The sequence below is a fragment of the Lampris incognitus genome, chromosome 3, assembly GCF_029633865.1.
Source record: "Lampris incognitus isolate fLamInc1 chromosome 3, fLamInc1.hap2, whole genome shotgun sequence".
Lineage (NCBI taxonomy): Eukaryota > Metazoa > Chordata > Actinopteri > Lampriformes > Lampridae > Lampris > Lampris incognitus.
In genome coordinates, this window is record NC_079213.1 from 52,840,545 (window position 1) to 52,864,484 (window position 23,940).

Genomic DNA, 23,940 nt, shown 5'->3' on the forward strand with positions numbered 1-23,940 from the left:
TCCACACTTCCTTGTTTCATTTGTGTACCCACACTTCCTTCTTTCATTTGTCTATCCACACTACGTTGTTTCATTTGTCTACCCACACTATGTTGTTCCATTTGTCTATCCACACTTCCTTGTTTCATTTGTCTACCCACACTACCTTGTTTCATTTGTCTACCCACACTTCCTTGTTTTATGTCTACCCACACTTCCTTGTTTCATTTGTCTACCCACACTTCCTTGTTTCATTTGTGTACCCACACTTCCTTGTTTCATTTTTCTACCCACCCTACGTTGTCTCATTTGTCTACCCACACTTCCTTGTTTCATTTGTCTATCCACACTTCCTTGTTTCATTTGTGTACCCACACTTCCTTGTTTCATTTGTCTATCCACACTACGTTGTTTCATTTTTCTACCCACACTATGTTGTTTCATTTGTCTATCCACACTTCCTTGTTTTATTTGTCTACCCACACTTCCTTGTTGCATTTGTGTACCCACACTACCTTGTTTCATTTGTCTATCCACACTTCCTTGTTTCATTTGTCTACCCACGCTGCCTTGTTTCAGTTGTCTACCCACACTTCCTTGTTTCATTTGTCTACCCACACTTCCTTGTTTAATTTGTCTACCCACACTTCCTTGTTTAATTTGTCTACCCACACTTCCTTGTTTCATTTGTCTATCCACACTTCGTTGTTTCATTTGTCTACCCACACTTCCTTTTTTTCATTTGTCTACCCACCTTTCATTGTTTCATTTGTCTACCCACACTTCCTTGTTTCATTTGTCTACCCACACTTCCTTGTTTCATTTGTCTACCCACACTTCCTTGTTTAATTTGTCTACCCACACTTCCTTGTTTAATTTGTCTACCCACACTTCCTTGTTTCATTTGTCTATCCACACTTCGTTGTTTCATTTGTCTACCCACACTTCCTTTTTTTCATTTGTCTACCCACACTTCCTTGTTTCATTTGTCTACCAACACTTCCTTGTTTCATTTGTCTACCCACACTTCCTTGTTTCATTTGTCTACCCACACTACCTTGTTTCATTTGTCTACCCACACTTCCTTGTGTCATTTGTCTACCCAAACTTCGTTTCATTTGTCTATCCACACTTCCTTGTTTCATTTGTCTACCCACACTTCCTTGTTTCATTTGTCTATCCACACTTCCTTGTTTCATTTGTCTACCCACACTACCTTGTTTTATTTGTCTACCCACACTTCCTTGTTTCATTTGTCTACCCACACTTCCTTGTTTCATTTGTCTACCCACACTACCTTGTTTCATTTGTCTACCCACACTTCCTGGTGTCATTTGTCTACCCACACTTCGTTTCATTTGTCTATCCACACTTCCTTGTTTCATTTGTCTACCCACACTACCTTGTTTCATTTGTCTATCCACACTTCCTTGTTTCATTTGTCTACCCACACTACCTTGTTTCATTTGTCTATCCACACTTCCTTGTTTTATTTGTCTACCCACACTTCCTTGTTTCATTTGTCTATCCACACTACGTTGTTTCATTTGTCTACCCACACTATGTTGTTTCATTTGTCTATCCACAGTTCTTTGTTTCATTTGTCTACCCACAATTCCTTGTTGCATTTGTGTACCCCACACTACCTTGTTTCATTTGTCTATCCACACTTCCTTGTTTCATTTGTCTACCCACGCTGCCTTGTTTCATTTGTCTACCCACACTTCCTTGTTTCATTTGTCTACCCACACTTCCTTGTTTAATTTGTCTACCCACACTTCCTTGTTTAATTTGTCTACCCACACTTCCTTGTTTCATTTGTCTATCCACACTTCCTTGTTTCATTTGTCTACCCACACTTCCTTGTTTCATTTGTCTACCCACCTTTCATTGTTTCATTTGTCTACCCACACTTCCTTGTTTCATTTGTCTACCCACACTTCCTTGTTTCTTTTGTCTACCAACACTTCCTTGTTTCATTTGTCTACCCACACTTCCTTGTTTCATTTGTCTACCCACACTACCTTGTTTCATTTGTCTACCCACACTTCCTTGTGTCATTTGTCTACCCAAACTTCGTTTCATTTGTCTATCCACACTTCCTTGTTTCATTTGTCTACCCACACTTCCTTGTTTCATTTATCTATCCAAACTTCCTTGTTTCATTTGTCTATCCACAGTTCCTTGTTTCATTTGTCTACCAACAATTCCTTGTTTCATTTGTCTACCCACACTTCCTTGTTTCATTTGTCTACCCACACTACCTTGTTTCATTTGTCCACCCACATTTCCTGGTGTCATTTGTCTACCCACACTTCGTTTCATTTGTCTATCCACACTTCCTTGTTTCATTTGTCTACCCACACTACCTTGTTTCATTTGTCTATCCACACTTCATTGTTTCATTTGTCTACCCACACTACCTTGTTTCATTTGTCTACCCACACTTCCTTGTTTCATTTGTCTACCCACACTACCTTGTTTCATTTGTCTACCCACACTTCCTTGTTTTATGTCTACCCACACTTCCTTGTTTCATTTGTCTACCCACACTTCCTTGTTTCATTTGTCTACCCACACTTCCTTGTTTTATTTGTCTACCCACACTTCCTTGTTTAATTTGTCTACCCACACTTCCTTGTTTCATTTGTCTACCCACACTACCTTGTTTCATTTGTCTACCCACACTTCCTTGTGTCATTTGTCTACCCAAACTTCGTTTCATTTGTCTACCCACACTACCTTGTTTCATTTGTCTATCCACACTTCCTTGTTTTATTTGTCTATCCAAACTTCCTTGTTTCATTTGTCTATCCACAGTTCCTTGTTTCATTTGTCTACCAACAATTCCTTGTTTCATTTGTCTACCCACACTTCCTTTTTTCATTTGTCTACCCACACTACCTTGTTTCATTTGTCTACCCACACTTCCTGGTGTCATTTGTCTACCCACACTTCGTTTCATTTGTCTATCCACACTTCCTTGTTTCATTTGTCTACCCACACTACCTTGTTTCATTTGTCTACCCACACTTCCTTGTTTTATTTGTCTACCCACACTTCCTTGTTTCATTTGTCTACCCACACTACCTTGTTTCATTTGTCTACCCACACTTCCTTGTTTTATGTCTGCCCACACTTCCTTGTTTCATTTGTCTACCCACACTTCCTTGTTTCATTTGTCTACCAACAATTCCTTGTTTCATTTGTCTACCCACACTTCCTTGTTTAATTTGTCTACCCACACTTCCTTGTGTCATTTGTCTACCCAAACTTCGTTTCATTTGTCTATCCACACTTCCTTGTTTCATTTGTCTACCCACACTACCTTGTTTCATTTGTCTATCCACACTTCCTTGTTTCATTTGTCTACCCACACGACCTTGTTTCATTTGTCTATCCACACTTCCTTGTTTTATTTGTCTATCCAAACTTCCTTGTTTCATTTGTCTATCCACAGTTCCTTGTTTCATTTGTCTACCAACAATTCCTTGTTTCATTTGTCTACCCACACTTCCTTTTTTCATTTGTCTACCCAAACTACCTTGTTTCATTTGTCTACCCACACTTCCTGGTGTCATTTGTCTACCCACACTTCGTTTCATTTGTCTATCCACACTTCCTTGTTTCATTTGTCTACCCACACTGCCTTGTTCATTTGTCTACCCACACTTCCTTGTTTTATGTCTACCCACACTTCCTTGTGTCATTTGTCTACCCACACTTCGTTTCATTTGTCTATCCACACTTCTTTGTTTCATTTGTCTACCCACACTACCTTGTTTCATTTGTCTATCCACACTTCCTTGTTTCATTTGTCTACCCACACTACCTTGTTTCATTTGTCTATCCACACTTCCTTGTTTTATTTGTCTACCCACACTTCCTTGTTTCATTTGTCTACCCACACTACCTTGTTTCATTTGTCTACCCACACTTCCTTGTTTTATGTCTACCCACACTTCCTTGTTTCATTTGTCTACCCACACTTCCTTGTTTCATTTGTCTACCCACACTTCCTTGTTTTATTTGTCTACCCACACTTCCTTGTTTAATTTGTCTACCCACACTACCGTGTTTCATTTGTCTACCCACACTTCCTTGTGTCATTTGTCTACCCAAACTTTGTTTCATTTGTCTATCCACACTTCCTTGTTTCATTTGTCTACCCACACTACCTTGTTTCATTTGTCTATCCACACTTCCTTGTTTCATTTGTCTACCCACACTACCTTGTTTCATTTGTCTATCCACACTTCCTTGTTTTATTTGTCTACCCACACTTCCTTGTTTCATTTGTCTACCCACACTACCTTGTTTCATTTGTCTACCCACACTTCCTTGTTTTATGTCTACCCACACTTCCTTGTTTCATTTGTCTACCCACACGTCCTTGTTTCATGTGTCTACCCACACTTCCTTGTTTCATTTGTGTACCCACACTTCCTTGTTTCATTTTTCTACCCACCCTACGTTGTCTCATTTGTCTACCCACACTTCCTTGTTTCATTTGTCTATCCACACTTCCTTGTTTCATTTGTGTACCCACACTTCCTTGTTTCATTTGTCTATCCACACTACGTTGTTTCATTTGTCTACCCACACTATGTTGTTTCATTTGTCTATACACAGTTCCTTGTTTCATTTGTCTACCCACACTTCCTTGTTGCATTTGTGTACCCACACTACCTTGTTTCATTTGTCTATCCACACTTCCTTGTTTCATTTGTCTACCCACGCTGCCTTGTTTCATTTGTCTACCAACACTTCCTTGTTTCATTTGTCTACCCACACTTCCTTGTTTAATTTGTCTACCCACACTTCCTTGTTTAATTTGTCTACCCACACTTCCTTGTTTCATTTGTCTATCCACACTTCCTTGTTTCATTTGTCTACCCACACTTCCTTGTTTCATTTGTCTACCCACCTTTCATTGTTTCATTTGTCTACCCACACTTCCTTGTTTCATTTGTCTACCCACACTTCCTTGTTTCATTTGTCTACCAACACTTCCTTGTTTCATTTGTCTACCCACACTTCCTTGTTTCATTTGTCTACCCACACTACCTTGTTTCATTTGTCTACCCACACTTCCTTGTGTCATTTGTCTACCCAAACTTCGTTTCATTTGTCTATCCACACTTCCTTGTTTCATTTGTCTACCCACACTTCCTTGTTTCATTTGTCTATCCACACTTCCTTGTTTCATTTGTCTACCCACACTACCTTGTTTTATTTGTCTACCCACACTTCCTTGTTTCATTTGTCTGCCCACACTGCCTTGTTTCATTTGTCTACCCACACTTCCTTGTTTTATGTCTACCCACACTTCCTTGTGTCATTTGTCTACCCAAACTTCGTTTCATTTGTCTATCCACACTTCCTTGTTTCATTTGTCAACCCACACTTCCTTGTTTCATTTGTCTATCCACACTTCCTTGTTTCATTTGTCTACCCACACTACCTTTTTTCATTTGTCTATCCACACTTCCTTGTTTTATTTGTCTACCCACACTTCCTTGTTTCATTTGTCTACCCACACTACCTTTTTTCATTTGTCTATCCACACTTCCTTTTTTTATGTCTACCCACACTTCCTTGTTTCATTTGTCTATCCACACTTCCTTGTTTCATTTGTCTACCCACACTACCTTGTTTTATGTCTACCCACACTTCCTTTTTTCATTTGTCTACCCAAACTACTTTGTTTAATTTGTCTACCCACACTTCCTTGTTTCATTTGTCTATCCACACTTCCTTGTTTCATTTGTGTACCCACACTACCTTGTTTCATTTGTCTACCCGCACTACGTTGTTTCATTTGTCTACCCACACTTCCTTGTTTCATTTGTGTACCCACACTTCCTTGTTTCATTTGTCTACCCACACTACATTGTTTCATTTGTCTACCCACACTTCCTTGTTTCATTTGTGTACCCACACTTCCTTGTTTCATTTGTCTACCCACACGTCCTTGTTTCATTTGTCTACCCACACTTCCTTGTTTCATTTGTGTACCCACACTTCCTTGTTTCATTTGTCTACCCACCCTACGTTGTCTGATTTGTCTTCCCACACTTCGTTGTTTCATTTGTGTACCCACACTTCCTTCTTTCATTTGTCTATCCACACTACGTTGTTTCATTTGTCTACCCACACTTCCTTGTTTTATTTGTCTACCCACAGTTCCTTGTTTCATTTGTCTACCCACACTTCCTTGTTGCATTTGTGTACCCACACTACCTTGTTTCATTTGTCTATCCACACTTCCTTGTTTCATTTGTCTACCCACACTTCGTTGTTTCATTTGTCTACCCACACTTCCTTGTTTAATTTGTCTACCCACACTTCCTTGTTTAATTTGTCTACCCACACTTCCTTGTTTAATTTGTCTACCCACACTTCCTTGTTTCATTTGTCTATCCACACGTCCTTGTTTCATTTGTCTACCCACACTTCCTTGTTTCATTTGTGTACCCACACTTCCTTGTTTCATTTGTCTACCCACACTACATTGTTTCATTTGTCTACCCACACTACCTTGTTTCATTTGTCTACCCACACTACCCTGTTTCATTTGTCTACCCACACTACCTTGTTTCATTTGTCTACCCACACTACCCTGTTTCATTTGTCTACCCACCCTACGTTGTCTCATTTGTCTACCCACACTTCCTTGTTTCATTTGTCTACCCACACTTCCTTTTGTCATTGGTCTATCCACACTTCCTTGTTTTATTTGTCTACCCACACTCCTTGTTTCATTTGTCTACCCACACTACCTTGTTTCATTTGTCTATCCACACTTCCTTGTTTTATGTCTACCCACACTTCCTTGTGTCATTTGTCTACCCAAACTTCGTTTCATTTGTCTATCCACACTTCCTTGTTTCATTTGTCTACCCACACTTCCTTGTTTCATTTGTCTACCAACACTTCCTTGTTTCATTTGTCTACCCACACTACCTTTTTTCATTTGTCTATCCACACTTCCTTGTTTTATTTGTCTACCCACACTTCCTTGTTTCATTTGTCTACCCACACTACATTGTTTCATTTGTCTACCCACACTACCTTGTTTCATTTGTCTACCCACACTACCTTGTTTCATTTGTCTACCCACCCTACGTTGTCTCATTTGTCTACCCACACTTCCTTGTTTCATTTGTCTACCCACACTTCCTTGTTGCATTTGTGTACCCACACTACCTTGTTTCATTTGTCTATCCACACTTCCTTGTTTCATTTGTCTACCCACACTTCCTTGTTTCATTTGTCTACCCACGCTTCCTTGTTTCATTTGTCTACCCACGCTTCCTTGTTTCATTTGTCTACCCACACTTCCTTGTTTAATTTGTCTACCCACACTTCCTTGTTTCATTTGTCTATCCACACTTCCTTTTTTCATTTGTCTACCCACACGTCCTTGTTTCATTTGTCTACCCACACTTCCTTGTTTCATTTGTCTACCCACACTTCCTTGTTTCATTTGTCTACCCACACTTCCTTGTTTCATTTGTCTACCCACACTACCTTGTTTCATTTGTCTACCCACACTTCCTTGTGTCATTTGTCTACCCAAACTTCGTTTCGTTTGTCTATCCACACTTCCTTGTTTTATTTGTCTACCCACACTTCCTTGTTTCATTTGTCTATCCACACTACCTTGTTTCATTTGTCTACCCACACTTCCTTGTTTTATGTCTACCCACACTTCCTTGTGTCATTTGTCTACCCAAACTTCGTTTCATTTGTCTATCCACACTTCCTTGTTTCATTTGTCTACCCACACTTCCTTGTTTCATTTGTCTACACACACTTCCTTGTTTCATTTGTCTACCCACACTTCCTTGTTTCATTTGTCTATCCACACTTCCTTGTTTCATTTGTGTACCCACACTTCCTTCTTTCATTTGTCTATCCACACTACGTTGTTTCATTTGTCTACCCACACTATGTTGTTCCATTTGTCTATCCACACTTCCTTGTTTCATTTGTCTACCCACACTTCCTTGTTAGATTTGTGTACCCACACTACCTTGTCTCATTTGTCTATCCACACTTCCTTGTTTCATTTGTCTACCCACACTTCCTTGTTTCATTTGTCTACCCACACTTCCTTGTTTCATTTGTCTACCCACACTTCCTTGTTTTATTTGTCTACCCACACTTCCTTGTTTAATTTGTCTACCCACACTTCCTTGTTTCATTTGTCTACCCACACTACCTTGTTTCATTTGTCTACCCACACTTCCTTGTGTCATTTGTCTACCCAAACTTCGTTTCATTTGTCTATCCACACTTCCTTGTTTCATTTGTCTACCCACACTACCTTGTTTCATTTGTCTATCCACACTTCCTTGTTTCATTTGTCTACCCACACTACCTTGTTTCATTTGTCTATCCACACTTCCTTGTTTTATTTGTCTACCCACACTTCCTTGTTTTATGTCTACCCACACTTCCTTGTTTCATTTGTCTACCCACACGTCCTTGTTTCATTTGTCTACCCACACTTCCTTGTTTCATTTGTGTACCCACACTTCCTTGTTTCATTTGTCTACCCACCCTACGTTGTCTCATTTGTCTACCCACACTTCCTTGTTTCATTTGTCTACCCACACTTCCTTGTTTCATTTGTCTATCCACACTTCCTTGTTTCATTTGTGTACCCACACTTCCTTGTTTCATTTGTCTATCCACACTACGTTGTTTCATTTGTCTACCCACACTATGTTGTTTCATTTGTCTATCCACAGTTCCTTGTTTCATTTGTCTACCCACACTTCCTTGTTTAATTTGTCTACCCACGCTGCCTTGTTTCATTTGTCTACCCACACTTCCTTGTTTCATTTGTCTACCCACACTTCCTTGTTTAATTTGTCTACCCACACTTCCTTGTTTAATTTGTCTACCCACACTTCCTTGTTTCATTTGTCTATCCACACTTCCTTGTTTCATTTGTCTACCCACACTTCCTTGTTTCATTTGTCTACCCACCTTTCATTGTTTCATTTGTCTACCCACACTTCCTTGTTTCATTTGTCTACCCACACTTCCTTGTTTCATTTGTCTACCAACACTTCCTTGTTTCATTTGTCTACCCACACTTCCTTGTTTCATTTGTCTACCCACACTACCTTGTTTCATTTGTCTACCCACACTTCCTTGTGTCATTTGTCTACCCAAACTTCGTTTCATTTGTCTATCCACACTTCCTTGTTTCATTCTTCTACCCACACTTCCTTGTTTCATTTATCTATCCAAACTTCCTTGTTTCATTTGTCTATCCACAGTTCCTTGTTTCATTTGTCTACCAACAATTCCTTGTTTCATTTGTCTACCCACACTTCCTTGTTTCATTTGTCTACCCACACTACCTTGTTTCATTTGTCTACCCACACTTCCTGGTGTCATTTGTCTACCCACACTTCGTTTCATTTGTCTATCCACACTTCCTTGTTTCATTTGTCTACCCACACTACCTTGTTTCATTTGTCTATCCACACTTCATTGTTTCATTTGTCTACCCACACTACCTTGTTTCATTTGTCTACCCACACTTCCTTGTTTTATTTGTCTACCCACACTTCCTTGTTTCATTTGTCTACCCACACTTCCTTGTTTTATGTCTACCCACACTTCCTTGTTTCATTTGTCTACCCACACTTCCTTGTTTCATTTGTCTACCCACACTTCCTTGTTTTATTTGTCTACCCACACTTCCTTGTTTAATTTGTCTACCCACACTTCCTTGTTTCATTTGTCTACCCACACTACCTTGTTTCATTTGTCTACCCACACTTCCTTGTGTCATTTGTCTACCCAAACTTCGTTTCATTTGTCTACCCACACTACCTTGTTTCATTTGTCTATCCACACTTCCTTGTTTTATTTGTCTATCCAAACTTCCTTGTTTCATTTGTCTATCCACAGTTCCTTGTTTCATTTGTCTACCAACAATTCCTTGTTTCATTTGTCTACCCACACTTCCTTTTTTCATTTGTCTACCCACACTACCTTGTTTCATTTGTCTACCCACACTTCCTGGTGTCATTTGTCTACCCACACTTCGTTTCATTTGTCTATCCACACTTCCTTGTTTCATTTGTCTACCCACACTGCCTTGTTTCATTTGTCTACCCACACTTCCTTGTTTTATGTCTACCCACACTTCCTTGTGTCATTTGTCTACCCAAACTTCGTTTCATTTGTCTATCCACACTTCCTTGTTGCATTTGTCTACCCACACTTCCTTGTTTCATTTGTCTATCCAAACTTCCTTGTTTCATTTGTCTATCCACAGTTCCTTGTTTCATTTGTCTACCAACAATTCCTTGTTTCATTTGTCTACCCACACTTACTTGTTTCATTTGTCTACCCACACTACCTTGTTTCATTTGTCTACCCACACTTCCTGGTGTCATTTGTCTACCCACACTTCGTTTCATTTGTCTATCCACACTTCCTTGTTTCATTTGTCTACCCACACTACCTTGTTTCATTTGTCTATCCACACTTCCTTGTTTCATTTGTCTACCCACACTACCTTGTTTCATTTGTCTACCCACACTTCCTTGTTTTATTTGTCTACCCACACTTCCTTGTTTCATTTGTCTACCCACACTACCTTGTTTCATTTGTCTACCCACACTTCCTTGTTTTATGTCTACCCACACTTCCTTGTTTCATTTGTCTACCCACACTTCCTTGTTTCATTTGTCTACCCACACTTCCTTGTTTTATTTGTCTACCCACACTTCCTTGTTTAATTTGTCTACCCACACTTCCTTGTTTCATTTGTCTACCCACACTACCTTGTTTCATTTGTCTACCCACACTTCCTTGTGTCATTTGTCTACCCAAACTTCGTTTCATTTGTCTATCCACACTACCTTGTTTCATTTGTCTATCCACACTTCCTTGTTTCATTTGTCTACCCACACTACCTTGTTTCATTTGTCTATCCACACTTCCTTGTTTTAATTGTCTACCCACACTTCCTTGTTTCATTTGTCTACCCACACTACCTTGTTTCATTTGTCTACCCACACTTCCTTGTTTCATTTGTCTACCCACACGTCCTTGTTTCATTTGTCTACCCACACTTCCTTGTTTCATTTGTGTACCCACACTTCCTTGTTTCATTTTTCTACCCACCCTACGTTGTCTCATTTGTCTACCCACACTTCCTTGTTTCATTTGTCTATCCACACTTCCTTGTTTCATTTGTCTACCCACACTAACTTGTTTCATTTGTCTACCCACATTTCCTTGTTTTATGTCTACGCACACTTCCTTGTTTCATTTGTCTACCCACACGTCCTTGTTTCATTTGTCTACCCACACTTCCTTGTTTCATTTGTCTATCCACACTTCCTTGTTTCATTTGTCTACCCACCCTACGTTGTCTCATTTGTCTTGCCACACTTCCTTGTTTCATTTGTCTACCCACACTTCCTTGTTTCATTTGTCTATCCACACTTCCTTGTTTCATTTGTGTACCCACACTTCCTTCTTTCATTTGTCTATCCACACTACGTTGTTTCATTTGTCTACCCACACTATGTTGTTTCATTTGTCTATCCACACTTCCTTGTTGCATTTGTGTACCCACACTACCTTGTTTCATTTGTCTATCCACACTTCCTTGTTTCATTTGTCTACTCACACTTCCTTGTTTCATTTGTCTACCCACACTTCCTTGTTTCATTTGTCTACCCACACTTCCTTGTTTCATTTGTCTACTCACACTTCCTTGTTTCATTTGTGTACCCACACTTCCTTCTTTCATTTGTCTATCCACACTACATTGTTTCATTTGTCTACCCACACTACGTTGTTTCCTTTGTCTATCCACACTTCCTTGTTTCATTTGTCTACCCACACTACCTTGTTTCATTTGTCTACCCACACTACGTTGTTTCATTTGTCTACCCACACTTCCTTGTTTCATTTGTCTACCCACACTACGTTGTTTCATTTGTCTACCCACACTTCCTTGTTTCATTTGTCTACCCACACTACCTTGTTTCATTTGTCTACCCACACTTCCTTGTTTCATTTGTCTACCCACACTACCTTGTTTCATTTGTCTACCCACACTACCTTGTTTCATTTGTCTACCCACACTACGTTGTTTCATTTGTCTACCCACACTTCCTTGTTTCATTTGTCTACCCACACTACGTTGTTTCATTTGTCTACCCACACTTCCTTGTTTCATTTGTCTACCCACACTACCTTGTTTCATTTGTCTACCCACACTTCCTTGTTTCATTTGTCTACCCACACTACGTTATTTCATTTGTCTACCCACACTTCCTTGTTTCATTTGTCTATCCACACTTCCTTGTTTCATTTGTCTACCCACAATACCTTGTTTCATTTTTTTACCCACACTTCCTTGTTTCATTTGTCTACCCACACTTCCTTGTTTCATTTTTCTACCCACACTTCCGTTTCATAGTTCCAGTCACATGAGGTGACTGGTAGGATGTGTCTTTATAGGGTGTTTACCAGCACTGTGATGTAGTTCTGTTGAACCTGCGGCTTATTTTTCATTGCCATTCCTGAATCTGTCCTTCTGGTGTAGTAGGCAGTCCTACTGGGTTAATATCTTTGTTTTATATGTACAGTCTTTTTTTCCTTTTTTTTATTAAGATATTTTTTATGCCCACATTTGTATCCCTGAAGGCATTTGACAAAAGCTGGACACGGTAGCCCAGTGGTTACACTGCTGCCTCACAGCAAGAACGTCCTGGGTTCGAACCCCGGGCCGTCCCAGGTCCTTTCTGTGTGGATTTTGCGTGTTCTCCCCGTGTCTGTGTGGGTTTCCTCCCACCACCAAAAAGACATGCATGTTAGGGTTTAATACTCCTGCCTGTACCCCTGAGCAAGGCAATGTACAGAAGAAGTGGAGTTGGTCCTGGGTGCTGCAGCTGCCCACTACTGCTATACAATAGGATGGTTACATGCAGAGAACACATTCACTGTAAGAATACTATGTCAAATAAAGTGGCTTTCTTTCATTTCATTTTCACATTTGAGTTACATGCTCAAATCTGTTTTTTTTAATCTTTTACCCAGTTGTGCCAACCTTTTTCTTTTAGATTTACTTTTCTTTCTTTGCACCTTGTTGGTTAACAGCAAAGTCGCACCAAATTTTTATTCTATGTGCCGCACACAAAACAACTCAAGTCTTTACCAGCAACTGCCTGCTTAAGTTTTTTTACACAGTTTAGCAAAAAACAGCCATACATACAGCAGACGTGTAATAATTTGTTGCATTTTGATTTTATCTGGACTTTTAGTGGTTCTTCTTCCTCTTCTACTTTTATTCAGTTCAGCCTACTGAGTTATTCACATGGCTCTTCTCCCAGTTGCCATCTCAGCTGAGGCCAGTAATGTTTGTCTGTGTGACTCAAACATGTTGACCTTACAGCAAGTCAAGTCCAGTATGCTGCAGCGGCGTTAACCTGTCTCTCTCTCTCTCTCCAACATGTTGACCTAACAGCAAGTCAAGTCCAGCATGCTGCAGCGGCGTTAAGCTGTCTCTCTCTCTCTCTCCAACATGTTGACTAAACAGCAAATCAAGTTCAGCATGCTGCAGCGGCGTTAAGCTGTCTCTCTCTCTCTCTCCAACATGTTGACCTAACAGCAAGTCAAGTCCAGCATGCTGCAGCAGCGTTAACCTGTCTCTCTCTCTCTCTCCAACATGTTGACCTAACAGCAAGTCAAGTTCAGCATGCTGCAGCGGCGTTAACCTGTCTCTCTCTCTCTCTCCAACATGTTGACCTAACAGCAAGTCAAGTCCAGCATGCTGCAGCAGCGTTAACCTGTCTCTCTCTCTCTCTCCAACATGTTGACCTTACAGCAAGTCAAGTCCAGCATGCTGCAGCGGCGTTAACCTGTCTCTCTCTCTCTCCAACATGTTGACCTAACAGCAAGTCAAGTCCAGTATGCTGCAGCGGTGTTAACCTGTCTCTCTCTCTCTCCAACATGTTGACCTAACAGCAAGTCAAGTCCAGCATGCTGCAGCGGCGTTAAGCTGTCTCTCTCTCTCTCCAACATGTTGACCTAACAGCAAGTCAAGTCCAGCATGCTCCAGCAGCATTAAGCTGTCTCTCTCTCTCTCTCTCTCTCCAACATGTTGACCTTACAGCAAGTCAAGTCCAGTATGCTGCAGCGGCATTAACCTGTCTCTCTCTCTCTCTCCAACATGTTGGCTTTACAGCAAGTTAAGTCCAGCATGCTGCAGCGACGTTAACCTGTCTCTCTCTCTCTCTCCATGTTGACCTTACAGCAAGTCAAGTCCAGCATGCAGCAGCGGCGTTAACCTGTCTCTCTCTCTCTCTCCAACATGTTGACCTTACAGCAAGTCAAGTCCAGCATGCTGCAGTGGCGTTAACCTGTCTCTCTCTCTCTCTCCAACATGTTGACCTTACAGCAAGTCAAGTCCAGCATGCTGTAGTGGTGTTAACCTGTCTCTCTCTCTCTCTCCAATATGTTGACCTAACAGCAAGTCAAGTCCAGTATGCTGTAGTGGCGTTAACCTGTCTCTCTCTCTCTCTCCAACATGTTGACCTTACAGCAAGTCAAGTCCAGCATGCTGTAGTGGCGTTAACCTGTCTCTCTCTCTCTCTCCAACATGTTGACCTAACAGCAAGTCAAGTCCAGTATGCTGCAGCGGTGTTAAGCTGTCTCTCTCTCTCCAACATATTGACCTAACAGCAAGTCAAGTCCAGCATGCTGTAGTGGCGTTAACCTGTCTCTCTCTCTCTCTCCAACATGTTGACCTAACAGCAAGTCAAGTCCAGTATGCTGCAGCGGTGTTAAGCTGTCTCTCTCTCTCCAACATATTGACCTAACAGCAAGTCAAGTCCAGCATGCTGTAGTGGCGTTAAGCTGTTTCTCTCTTTCCAACATGTTGACCTTACAGCAAGTCAAGTCCAGCATGCTGTAGTGGCATTAAGCTGTCTCTCTCACCAACATGTTGACTTTACAGCAAGTCAAGTCCAGCTTGCTGCAGCAGCATTAAGCTGTCTCTCTCTCTCTCTCTCTCTCTCTCTCTCTCTCTCTCTCTCTCTCTCTCTCTCTCTCCAACATGTTGACCTTACAGCAAGTCAAGTCCAGCATGCTGTAGTGGCATGAAGATGTCTCTCTCTCTCCAACATGTTGACCTTAGAGCAAGTCAAGTCCAGCATGCTGTAGTGGCGTGAAGCTGTCTCTCTCTATCCAACATGTTGACCTTACAGCAACTCAAGTCCAGTATGCTGCAGCGGCGTTAAGCTGTCTCTCTCTCTCTCTCCAACATGTTGACCTAACAGCAAGTCAAGTCCAGCATGCTGTAGTGGCGTTAAGCTCTCTCTCTCTCTCTCTCTCTCTCTCTCTCTCTCTCTCCAACATGTTGACCTTACAGCAAGTCAAGTCCAGCATGCTGCAGCGGCATTAACCTGTCTCTCTCTCCAACATGTTGACTTTACAGCAAGTCAAGTCCAGCTTGCTGCAGTAGCATTAAGCTGTCTCTCTCTCTTCAACATGTTGACCTTACAGCAAGTCAAGTCCAGCTTGCTGCAGCAGCATTAAGCTGTCTCTCTTTCCAACATGTTGACCTTACAGCAAGTCAAGTCCAGCATGCTGTAGTGGTGTTAAGCTGTCTCTCTCTCCTCAACATGTTGACCTTACATCAAGTCAAGTCCAGCATGCTGCAGCGGCTTAATCTGTCTCTTTCTCTCCAACTCTGCAGAATGGTTCTTTGAGTTTGGCTTTGTCATCCCCAACTCAACCAACACGTGGCAGTCCCTCATCGAGGCAGCTCCAGAGTCCCAGATGATGCCTGCTAATGTCCTAACGTGAGTACCTGCTGCACTCACCCTTTTACTTCACCTGCTTAGACCATGAATATCTGTCTTGTCACTTACCAAAATGCTGTACTGTTAGGTAGTCCAACCTAAAATTAAATTCTATTTTGGTGGGAAAAGAAATGTTTTCTCATTACTCTGGTAAAGGGATGTCAGCAGATTGATGTGACCTTAGAAAACCAGGTTCTGTCTTAATTACAAAGAGCCATAACTCAACATAATATCTTTGGGTTCGCGAAGCGAACCCTAGTTATATGAACAACGACAAAATGGCTGAGAGGGTTATTGCATTGTGACATCATCCACAATAGCTCGCTGGAAAAAAGAAAAACGATGGAGGTGCATTCCCCGTGCCAATCCCGGACAATATGACCCCCTGTGGTCATATGTCCTCCCACCGACCCCGTATTGGCACGCCCACCGGAAGCGCTATTCCTCTTTGTAAGTCGAACCATCTCCAACTAAATGAGCACCACACCTGTGGCCCGGGTAGGAGGAGAACGGCTCTATTCTCAGCCATTTTGTCGTTGTTCATATAACTAGGGTTCGCTTCGCGAACCCAAAGTTACATTTCACGTACTCCAAAATGGCTGAGAGGGTTATTGCATTGAACAACGACAGGATTCGTGCCTCCGTTCCCTAGCCGTCCAATGAACCCTTCAAACCCCTGGTGGGAAGGGGTACGCGTTCTGATGAGAGCATCCTAAGAGGCCTGCTCCAGAACAGCGTCGGCAACCGACCGCACCTTAACGTGCCGGTAATAATGCCGTAAGAAAGTGGTCTCACCACTCCAAACCGCCGCCTGGTGGATGACCTCCCAGTCGATACCTGACAACACAGCTATCGACGTAGCAGTCCCTCGGGTAGAATGCGCCTTCAGCTTAGGAGCTGTTTTACCCGCTTTGGTATACGCCTCCGTAATACCATCCACCAGCCAGTGTGCTAGCCTCTGGGTGGAAAGGGCATAACCTGGTTTGCTCACTCTGTAGGTCAACAGCAGCCTGTCAGACCTACGAATATCTGCTGTGCGCCGCATGTAAATGTGTAAAGCCCATACAGGACACGAGAGGTGCAAGCGTTTCTCATCCCTAGTCACCGGTGACGGATGAAACGCGTGTATCACCACCGGGGCCCTACGCGTCAGGACAGACACAGTTTTGGGCACGAAGCTGGGGTCTGTAAAGAGCGTGACCATCAGATCACCAGAAAACACCATCCCCTTGATGGTGAGTGCAGTGAGCTCACAACCCCTCGCTGCGGTGGTAAGTGCCAAGAGCACAGCCAGCTTAGCCGAGACATAACGCATGTCTGCCGTAGACATGGGTTCAAAGGGATCTTTCTCTAGTGCGCGCAGAACAATGGACGCATCCCAAGTTTCAGCTCTCGTAAGCTCCTTAGCCGAGAGCTTCTTAGCACCCAACAGGTACTGCGTCATGAGCGGGTGCGTGAAAGCCGTGCTACCCTCGATCTTCCCCCGGAAGAACGTGAGAGCCGATACACAGACTTTGACCGAGGAGAAAGACCATAGTCTATCACTCCTACAGACCTCCACAAAAGTCAGTATAGGGCCAATCCCTACTGACAAAGGGTCCATGTCGCGTTCAGCGCAAAATTGGTCAAATCGATTCCAGTACCCCTGGTACCTGGAATACGTGGAGTCTTTACGCGCCACTAAGATGACACGAATCACTTGCACACTAAGTCCCATAGCTAAGAGCCTGGCTTTGTAAGCATCCACGCCGCTAATCAGGAGCCTCCTATCCAGGGGCCCTCCCGTAGTAGCCCTCCTGCTTGCGTGAGCGCGTCCGCCCACTCCGGGATGTCGAACCGCTCGCCTACTATCCAGGGCACTATTCGCGGAAACCACGGGGTGCTCGGTTCGTACGGGGCCACGAGAACTAACCGACCCCCTGTGCGCTCGAACTTGACCACCAGGTCTAGGAGGCACCTGCGCGGGGGGAATGCGTAAAGCATCTCCTCGGGCCATGGATCTAGTCCAAGCGCGTTGACCCCCAACGGCGCTAGGTCGGACGGGAGCATCGAGTACCAACGAGGGCACTTGTAATTGAGTTTCGATGCGAACAGATCCACTTGAGCTACCCCGAACCTCTCCCAGATCATAGCCACTATGGCTGGGTTGAGGCTCCAATTGTCCGCATGCGGGCCGCCTCTCGAGAGGATGTCCGCTGCTTCGTTGTCCTTCCCAGGAACATGAAGCGCCCTGATTGATAGCGCGTTGCTGTTGACCCAAATCCAAATTTGCATGGCCAACTCTCTGCAACGCTTGGACTTCATACCGCCTTGGCGGTTGATGTAGGCCTTGGCCGTCATGCTGTCTGTCATTATCAGTATGTGACAGCCTACGAGATCCTGAGCGAAATGCTGGATAGCCTGCCAAATCGTCTCCGTCTCGCGCACGTTGATGTGGACCTTCTCCCCAGACGGCCACACTCCTCGTGCTGTTTTGTAGCCAAGGATGGCCCCCCAACCCGAGAGGGACGTATCCGTATAAATCGTTACCTCGGGTCCCCTGGGGCCCATAGGGACCCCAGACATGTCCACGCAGGCTCTGTTCCAGTGGTCTACGTCCTGCACTATCACGCGCGGGACCAGGATAAGATGGTTGTTGTACCGGCGTTCGTTGCCGTATTTCAAGAAGTGAACTGCGAACCACAATTGCAGTCTCCTCATGAACAACAGACCTAAAGGAACAACTTGGTGAGCCGATGCCAGAAGGCCCAGCAGCCTCCTGATCATCCGATAAATGACATATGTCCCCGGGACGAAATGTGCTAACGTGGTCCTGGTGGAATGCCATCTCTCTTGCGTAAGGGTTGCGCGCATGGATACCGTATCCAAACTCAGACCCAGATACGTTGCCTGGCACGAAGGCCATGGCGCGCTCTTCTTTATGTTGATAGTGAAACCCATGTACTCCATGAATTCCATCAACTCCTGAGTATGGAGTATTGCTTGTTCCGGCGACCGGGCCAACACCAACAGGTCGTCTAGGAACCATGCCAAGCGCATACCTTTGCGCATCAACACTCCGAGCGCTGCTTTCACACACCTTGTGAATGTCAGAGGAGAGAGGCGATATCCGAACGGGAGGCATGTGTACTGGTAACACTGACCCCGGTAACAGAACCGAAGATACTTTCTGTGTCTTTCCGCAATCGGACAATGATAGAAAGCATCTTTTAGGTCGACCGAAGTTAGCCAATCGGACTGTGTCACCATTGACAGCAGAACCGGTGTGCGTAGCATTTTGAAACTGACCTTCTCTACATACTTGTTGAAGGGTTTCAAATCTAGGATTGGGCGCATGCCCCCATCCTTCTTCGGGACCAGAAAGTAACGGCTGTAAAACCCGTCTTCTCTTTCTAGGGGAGGAACCACCGTGATTGCCCCTTTCGAGAGTAACTCTGTGAGTTCGTTGTCTAGGATTTGTGCTTCGGCCACCGACCCCGGTTCCGTATGCACTATTCCCAAGTACGGGGGTACAATACCGTTCTCGAAAAGGATTTGGTGTCCGTGGGCTATCTGATCCAAAACAGAAGCCGACGGGACCAATTCCTTCCACCTGTGTAACATGCGTGACAGAGGTCTCATTGCCTCCTGTACCTTGCTGTTCAGGTAGCGCGCGTAAGTTGCGCGTAAAGGGTCTGGGGAAGCCCCGCCCGCCATGCCCTGCATCCATGGGGGGGCTTCGTCCTTGTAAAGGAGACCCAGATGGGGGAATTGGCGTTTTGAACCTTTCCAAATTACCATTTGACCCATCAGAGAGACTAAACATTGTCGCATCATAGTCCCCTCCCAGGGGCTCATTTGCGCTCATGTCATTATTATCCAATATTTCCAGCAGGGATGTTATTACATTGTTATCATCATCTTTACCTAAAGATTCAGACAGACAATCAGACTTGCGTTTCAAACCTTTTAATACGCAATCACCATCATCACCAACATAAAAACTTTTATTCACATTCACAACCTTTGGAATAGAACAAGTAGACTGTGCATCAGAAACCAAAATAAAAGGCGCAGTGTTTAGCCCTGCGCACGCTGTGTCCCCTGAACAAGCGTCTATATCGCCGGAGACGGCTCTGGAATCAGTCTGTTGGTGTGGGTCGTAACATCCTGCCGAAACACGTCACTTGGCAGCTCCCTTCTTGGAAGTGTCTGTGCTGTCCGGCTTGGCCGCCTTGGCCGCTGGTTCTGTGGAAGACTGGGAGTTTGGACGTGAGCCCTGTCCACGCCCGCGCCCCGCTTTACCACCTCTTTTTGGATAAGTCTCTCTCCATTTCTGCTTGCGCGCAGGCTTGTCCCCCTGCCCTTTGCCCACCGCGGGCTTAGGGGTAGGCGGGTTCTTCATCATCAGGAGAAGCTCCTTGTGCAAGGTTTCGCGCTCGGCCTGGGCGGCCTTGTATTTGCTGATAATGTCCGGGGTCGTTCCAAACAGGCCCTGGTTCCCTGCGCAGGAGTGGGCCATCCACTCCTTGCAGAATTCCTCTTTTACCCCGGCTGTCTCTAGCCAGAGACGTCTGCGCGAAAGGGTGGAGGCAGCTGCGCTAGAACCGCACTCTAGAGCGATGGAATACAGCAGCGATCCCAGGGAGTCAGCTATGCGTTCCATTTCCAAGATGTACTCACAACCTGCTTCGCTGGCCACTACGTCACCGAACTCGGCCCCGTCGATACCTGCTGTAGCAATGGCGGCTTTGCTTTGCTCGACGTTTGATAGGCTGCAGAGCTTGCGCATGTACACCGTTATCATCCCAGCCGTTGAGACGAGTCCAGCTGCGCGTGTACTGGCGTGCCATGCATCACACGCGTAACGATCCACCTGTTGGCCCCACTGCGAAGGGTGTTTGGGAGTATCGCGAGACCCCACCTTGGTGTTAGGGTTGAACGATAAAAACGTCCCTCTCTGGTTGCTGAATTTTCCAGTCTTTGTAGTTCAGGTTCCTAACCTCGACTGCTAAGACGTCAACCCCCTTCTGACTGAACTTTGAGGACGATTTAAGTAGCGGATCCGCCTCCGCCCGCTTAAACGCTCGTTCGATGTGAGGATAAGGTGGTAGAGTGGAGTCCCTGACCCTCTCTGCCATTCGTGGAAAATCGACTACCACCGGATCTTGAGGATTGCCCGGCTCGGTAACGATGTCGGCAGACTTGACCGCTCGCGCGAACAGATCGCGGAAACTGGCGAGGAATGTTTCGGACCCACGTTGCATGGCGTCGCCATCTTTGTTTGGTTGAGACGAACTTGGCTGGTCGTCTTCCACGCCCTGATCGTCTACTTCCTCAGGCAGTTAATCCTCGGGTTTCGCACCCGCCGAATAACATGCCACGGATTCACCAGGGAGAGATAGGATCTCATTGGTCCAGTCCTCTCTAACTACCCCGGATGGTGGGATAGCCTCTGGCTCCGGAGGGATGCTAATGCTAGCCGCCGTCCCGTGACTGTAGCTAGGAAGCATCGGAGGGATGTTGCTAGCCTCCGCCCCATGGCTATAGCTAGGTAGCACCATGCTAGCCGCCTCGTTAGCAGGTGCGAAGGGATCTGCAAGTCCCCATCTTTGACGGTACAGGGCAGCCCACCTTTGGCGCCCCGATCCTCTGATGGTTTTACAGAAATTGCAGTCGATCTCATTACGGTCTACATCCCTCAAGTAGCCCGTGTAGTGAACATGCGGGATATGGGAGACACAGTCCGGATGGGGGTCCCATTGGAGCGTCGCCGGTTTAACACACCCGCACCAAGCGTAGAATCCGGCCACATCGACCGGATTAACGAACATCTTGGCGATAAAAGGTAAGCTAACTATAAATTAGTATCTAATATACCAGTATATCACTAGATTACTTGCGTATTTGCAGTTTTACTCTTAGTCCCAGTGAGAGAGAAACAGCCATCGACCGATCTCATTTAGTTGGAGATGGAAAGAGGAATAGCGCTTCCGGTGGGCGTGCCAATACGGGGTCGGTGGGAGGACATATGACCACAGGGGGTCATATTGTCCGGGATTGGCACGGGGAATGCACCTCCATCGTTTTTCTTTTTTCCAGCGAGCTATTGTGGATGATGTCACAATGCAATAACCCTCTCAGCCATTTTGGAGTACGTGAAATGTAATTTCTAGATCTGTCTTCGCCAGTAATACATATGCATGGGCAAATGTTTAAAATGTAATGCATGGGGCATCTGGGTAGTGTAGCGGTCTATTCCGTTGCCCACAAATGGCCGTGTCTGCAGATGGGAAGCCAGATGTGGGAATGTGTCCTGGTCGCTGCACTAGCGCCTCCTCTGGTCGGTCAGGGCACCTGTTTGGGGAACTGGGGGGAACAGCGTGATCCTCCCATGTGCCACGTCCCCCTGGTGAAACTCCTCACTGTCAAGTGAAAAGAAGCAGCTGGCGACTCCACATATTTCGGAGGAGACATGTGGTAGTCTGCAGCCCCTCCCCGGATTGGCAGAGGGGGTGGAGCAGCGACCGGGACGGCTCAGAAGAGTGGGGTAATTGGCCAAGTACAACTGGGGAGAAAAGGGGGGGAAAATATAAAAATGTAATGTAATGCATATCTATTCCAGTGGTAACGTGATCATTGAGACCAAGTTCTACGATGATGAACTTCATGTCAGCACCTCAAGGGTACGGCTTTTCTATGTCTGACCTTGGACCCCTGGACCCCTACTGTTCTAATGTTGACTTCCTATCAAGATCTATAAATTACCAAGTTGAGTTGTGATTCTTAGCTGATGCTGACATGGCATGCTGACACAGCAAATTCTGGTCCCAGTGTTGGTTCCAGAGTCACTGAAATGTTGTCAAGGGAACTTGGTTGTTTTACTGTCATTGTCTTATCCTGAATATTTTGTAGACCTCCCTCCCCACACCATCCCAGAGGCGAGAGGGAGAGGTCATCTTTTTCTGTCTGCTATTCCAAGACCGTCTCACCCTCCCTCCCCCAGCAGACTGTTCCACTTTAAACACCAGGGAGATAACAATGTAAATTCCCTTGATATGTACATTTTGACTCAAAAGCTCCTCAAGAGTCCATCAAAGCATAAAACTGATTTGAATTTCTAAGCTAGGTTTTCACCTTACAAGATTTCTAAGCTAGGTTTTCACCTTACAAGATTTCTAAGCTAGATTTTCACCTTACAAGATTTCTAAGTTAGGTTTTCACCTTACAAGAGTTCTTCAACATTTTAAGAATGTGTTTCTGCTTGCTTCAGACGGTACGTATTTAGTAAATGGCGCTGGGAAAGCAGTTTTCAAAGAAATAATAACTCCTGTCACACCACAGGTTCAGGGAACAAGAGTACTGATGTATAGCTAGGGAGAAGAGTCTTCTGTGGCCTGGTTCATGAAGGAATCATTCAACTCATTTCAGATTTCAGATGTAAACTGATGAGAACGGGATGCCAGAATGATGGAAATGCACCTATTTTACTTTCCTTTTTATATATATGTATATATATATAAAATGTGTATATGTGTGTGTGTGTGTGTATATATATATATATATATACACATATATATACACACACACACACACACACACACATATATATATATATACACACACACATATACATATATACATACATATATACGTATATGTGTGTGTGTGTATGTGTGTGTATGTATGTATGTATATATATATATATATATATATATAAATATATATATAAATGTAAGCGCTTCCTTGACAGTGCGATGGAATTGCAGCTATTTTGGTACAGATTTGATCTTCTGATGACCATCACAACATAGAATACGTTTATTTCATGTGGTTAATTCCCGTTAAGGCAACCACAACACCTGCGGCACAAGAAGGTTAGTAACAGAACTTTTGTGTTCAGGGGAACGGAGCCCGGTACCTAATGTAAACTGCTTTCATACAGACGTTGTGTTCTCAAGTCATCAGTCAGTGTCTGCTTTAACAAACATGTAATCCCTAGTTCAGAATATCCACACATGTAGTAGAGACAGACTGGGCAGGTAGTACATGACCAGGATCAGGTAGTTTTTTCTTTAAATCAACACATTTTGCTAAATTAAACAGATGATTGACTTGACGAGTTGAC

At 44.1% G+C, this 23,940-nt stretch overlaps 1 protein-coding gene across 2 annotated transcripts in view; it reads left to right on the forward strand.

The window, feature by feature from the left end:
- pde6d (phosphodiesterase 6D, cGMP-specific, rod, delta) overlaps positions 1 to 23,288 on the forward strand; it is a 140,851-nt gene extending 117,563 nt beyond the window's left edge. For both annotated transcript variants that reach the window (XM_056277591.1, XM_056277592.1), the window contains 2 exons: positions 15,728 to 15,833; positions 22,438 to 23,288. In XM_056277591.1, coding sequence (XP_056133566.1) covers positions 15,728 to 15,833; positions 22,438 to 22,519 — 188 coding nt within the window. In that variant the 3' untranslated portion in view covers positions 22,520 to 23,288. The remainder of the gene's footprint in view (positions 1 to 15,727; positions 15,834 to 22,437) is intronic.
- The last annotated feature ends 652 nt before the right edge of the window (positions 23,289 to 23,940 follow it).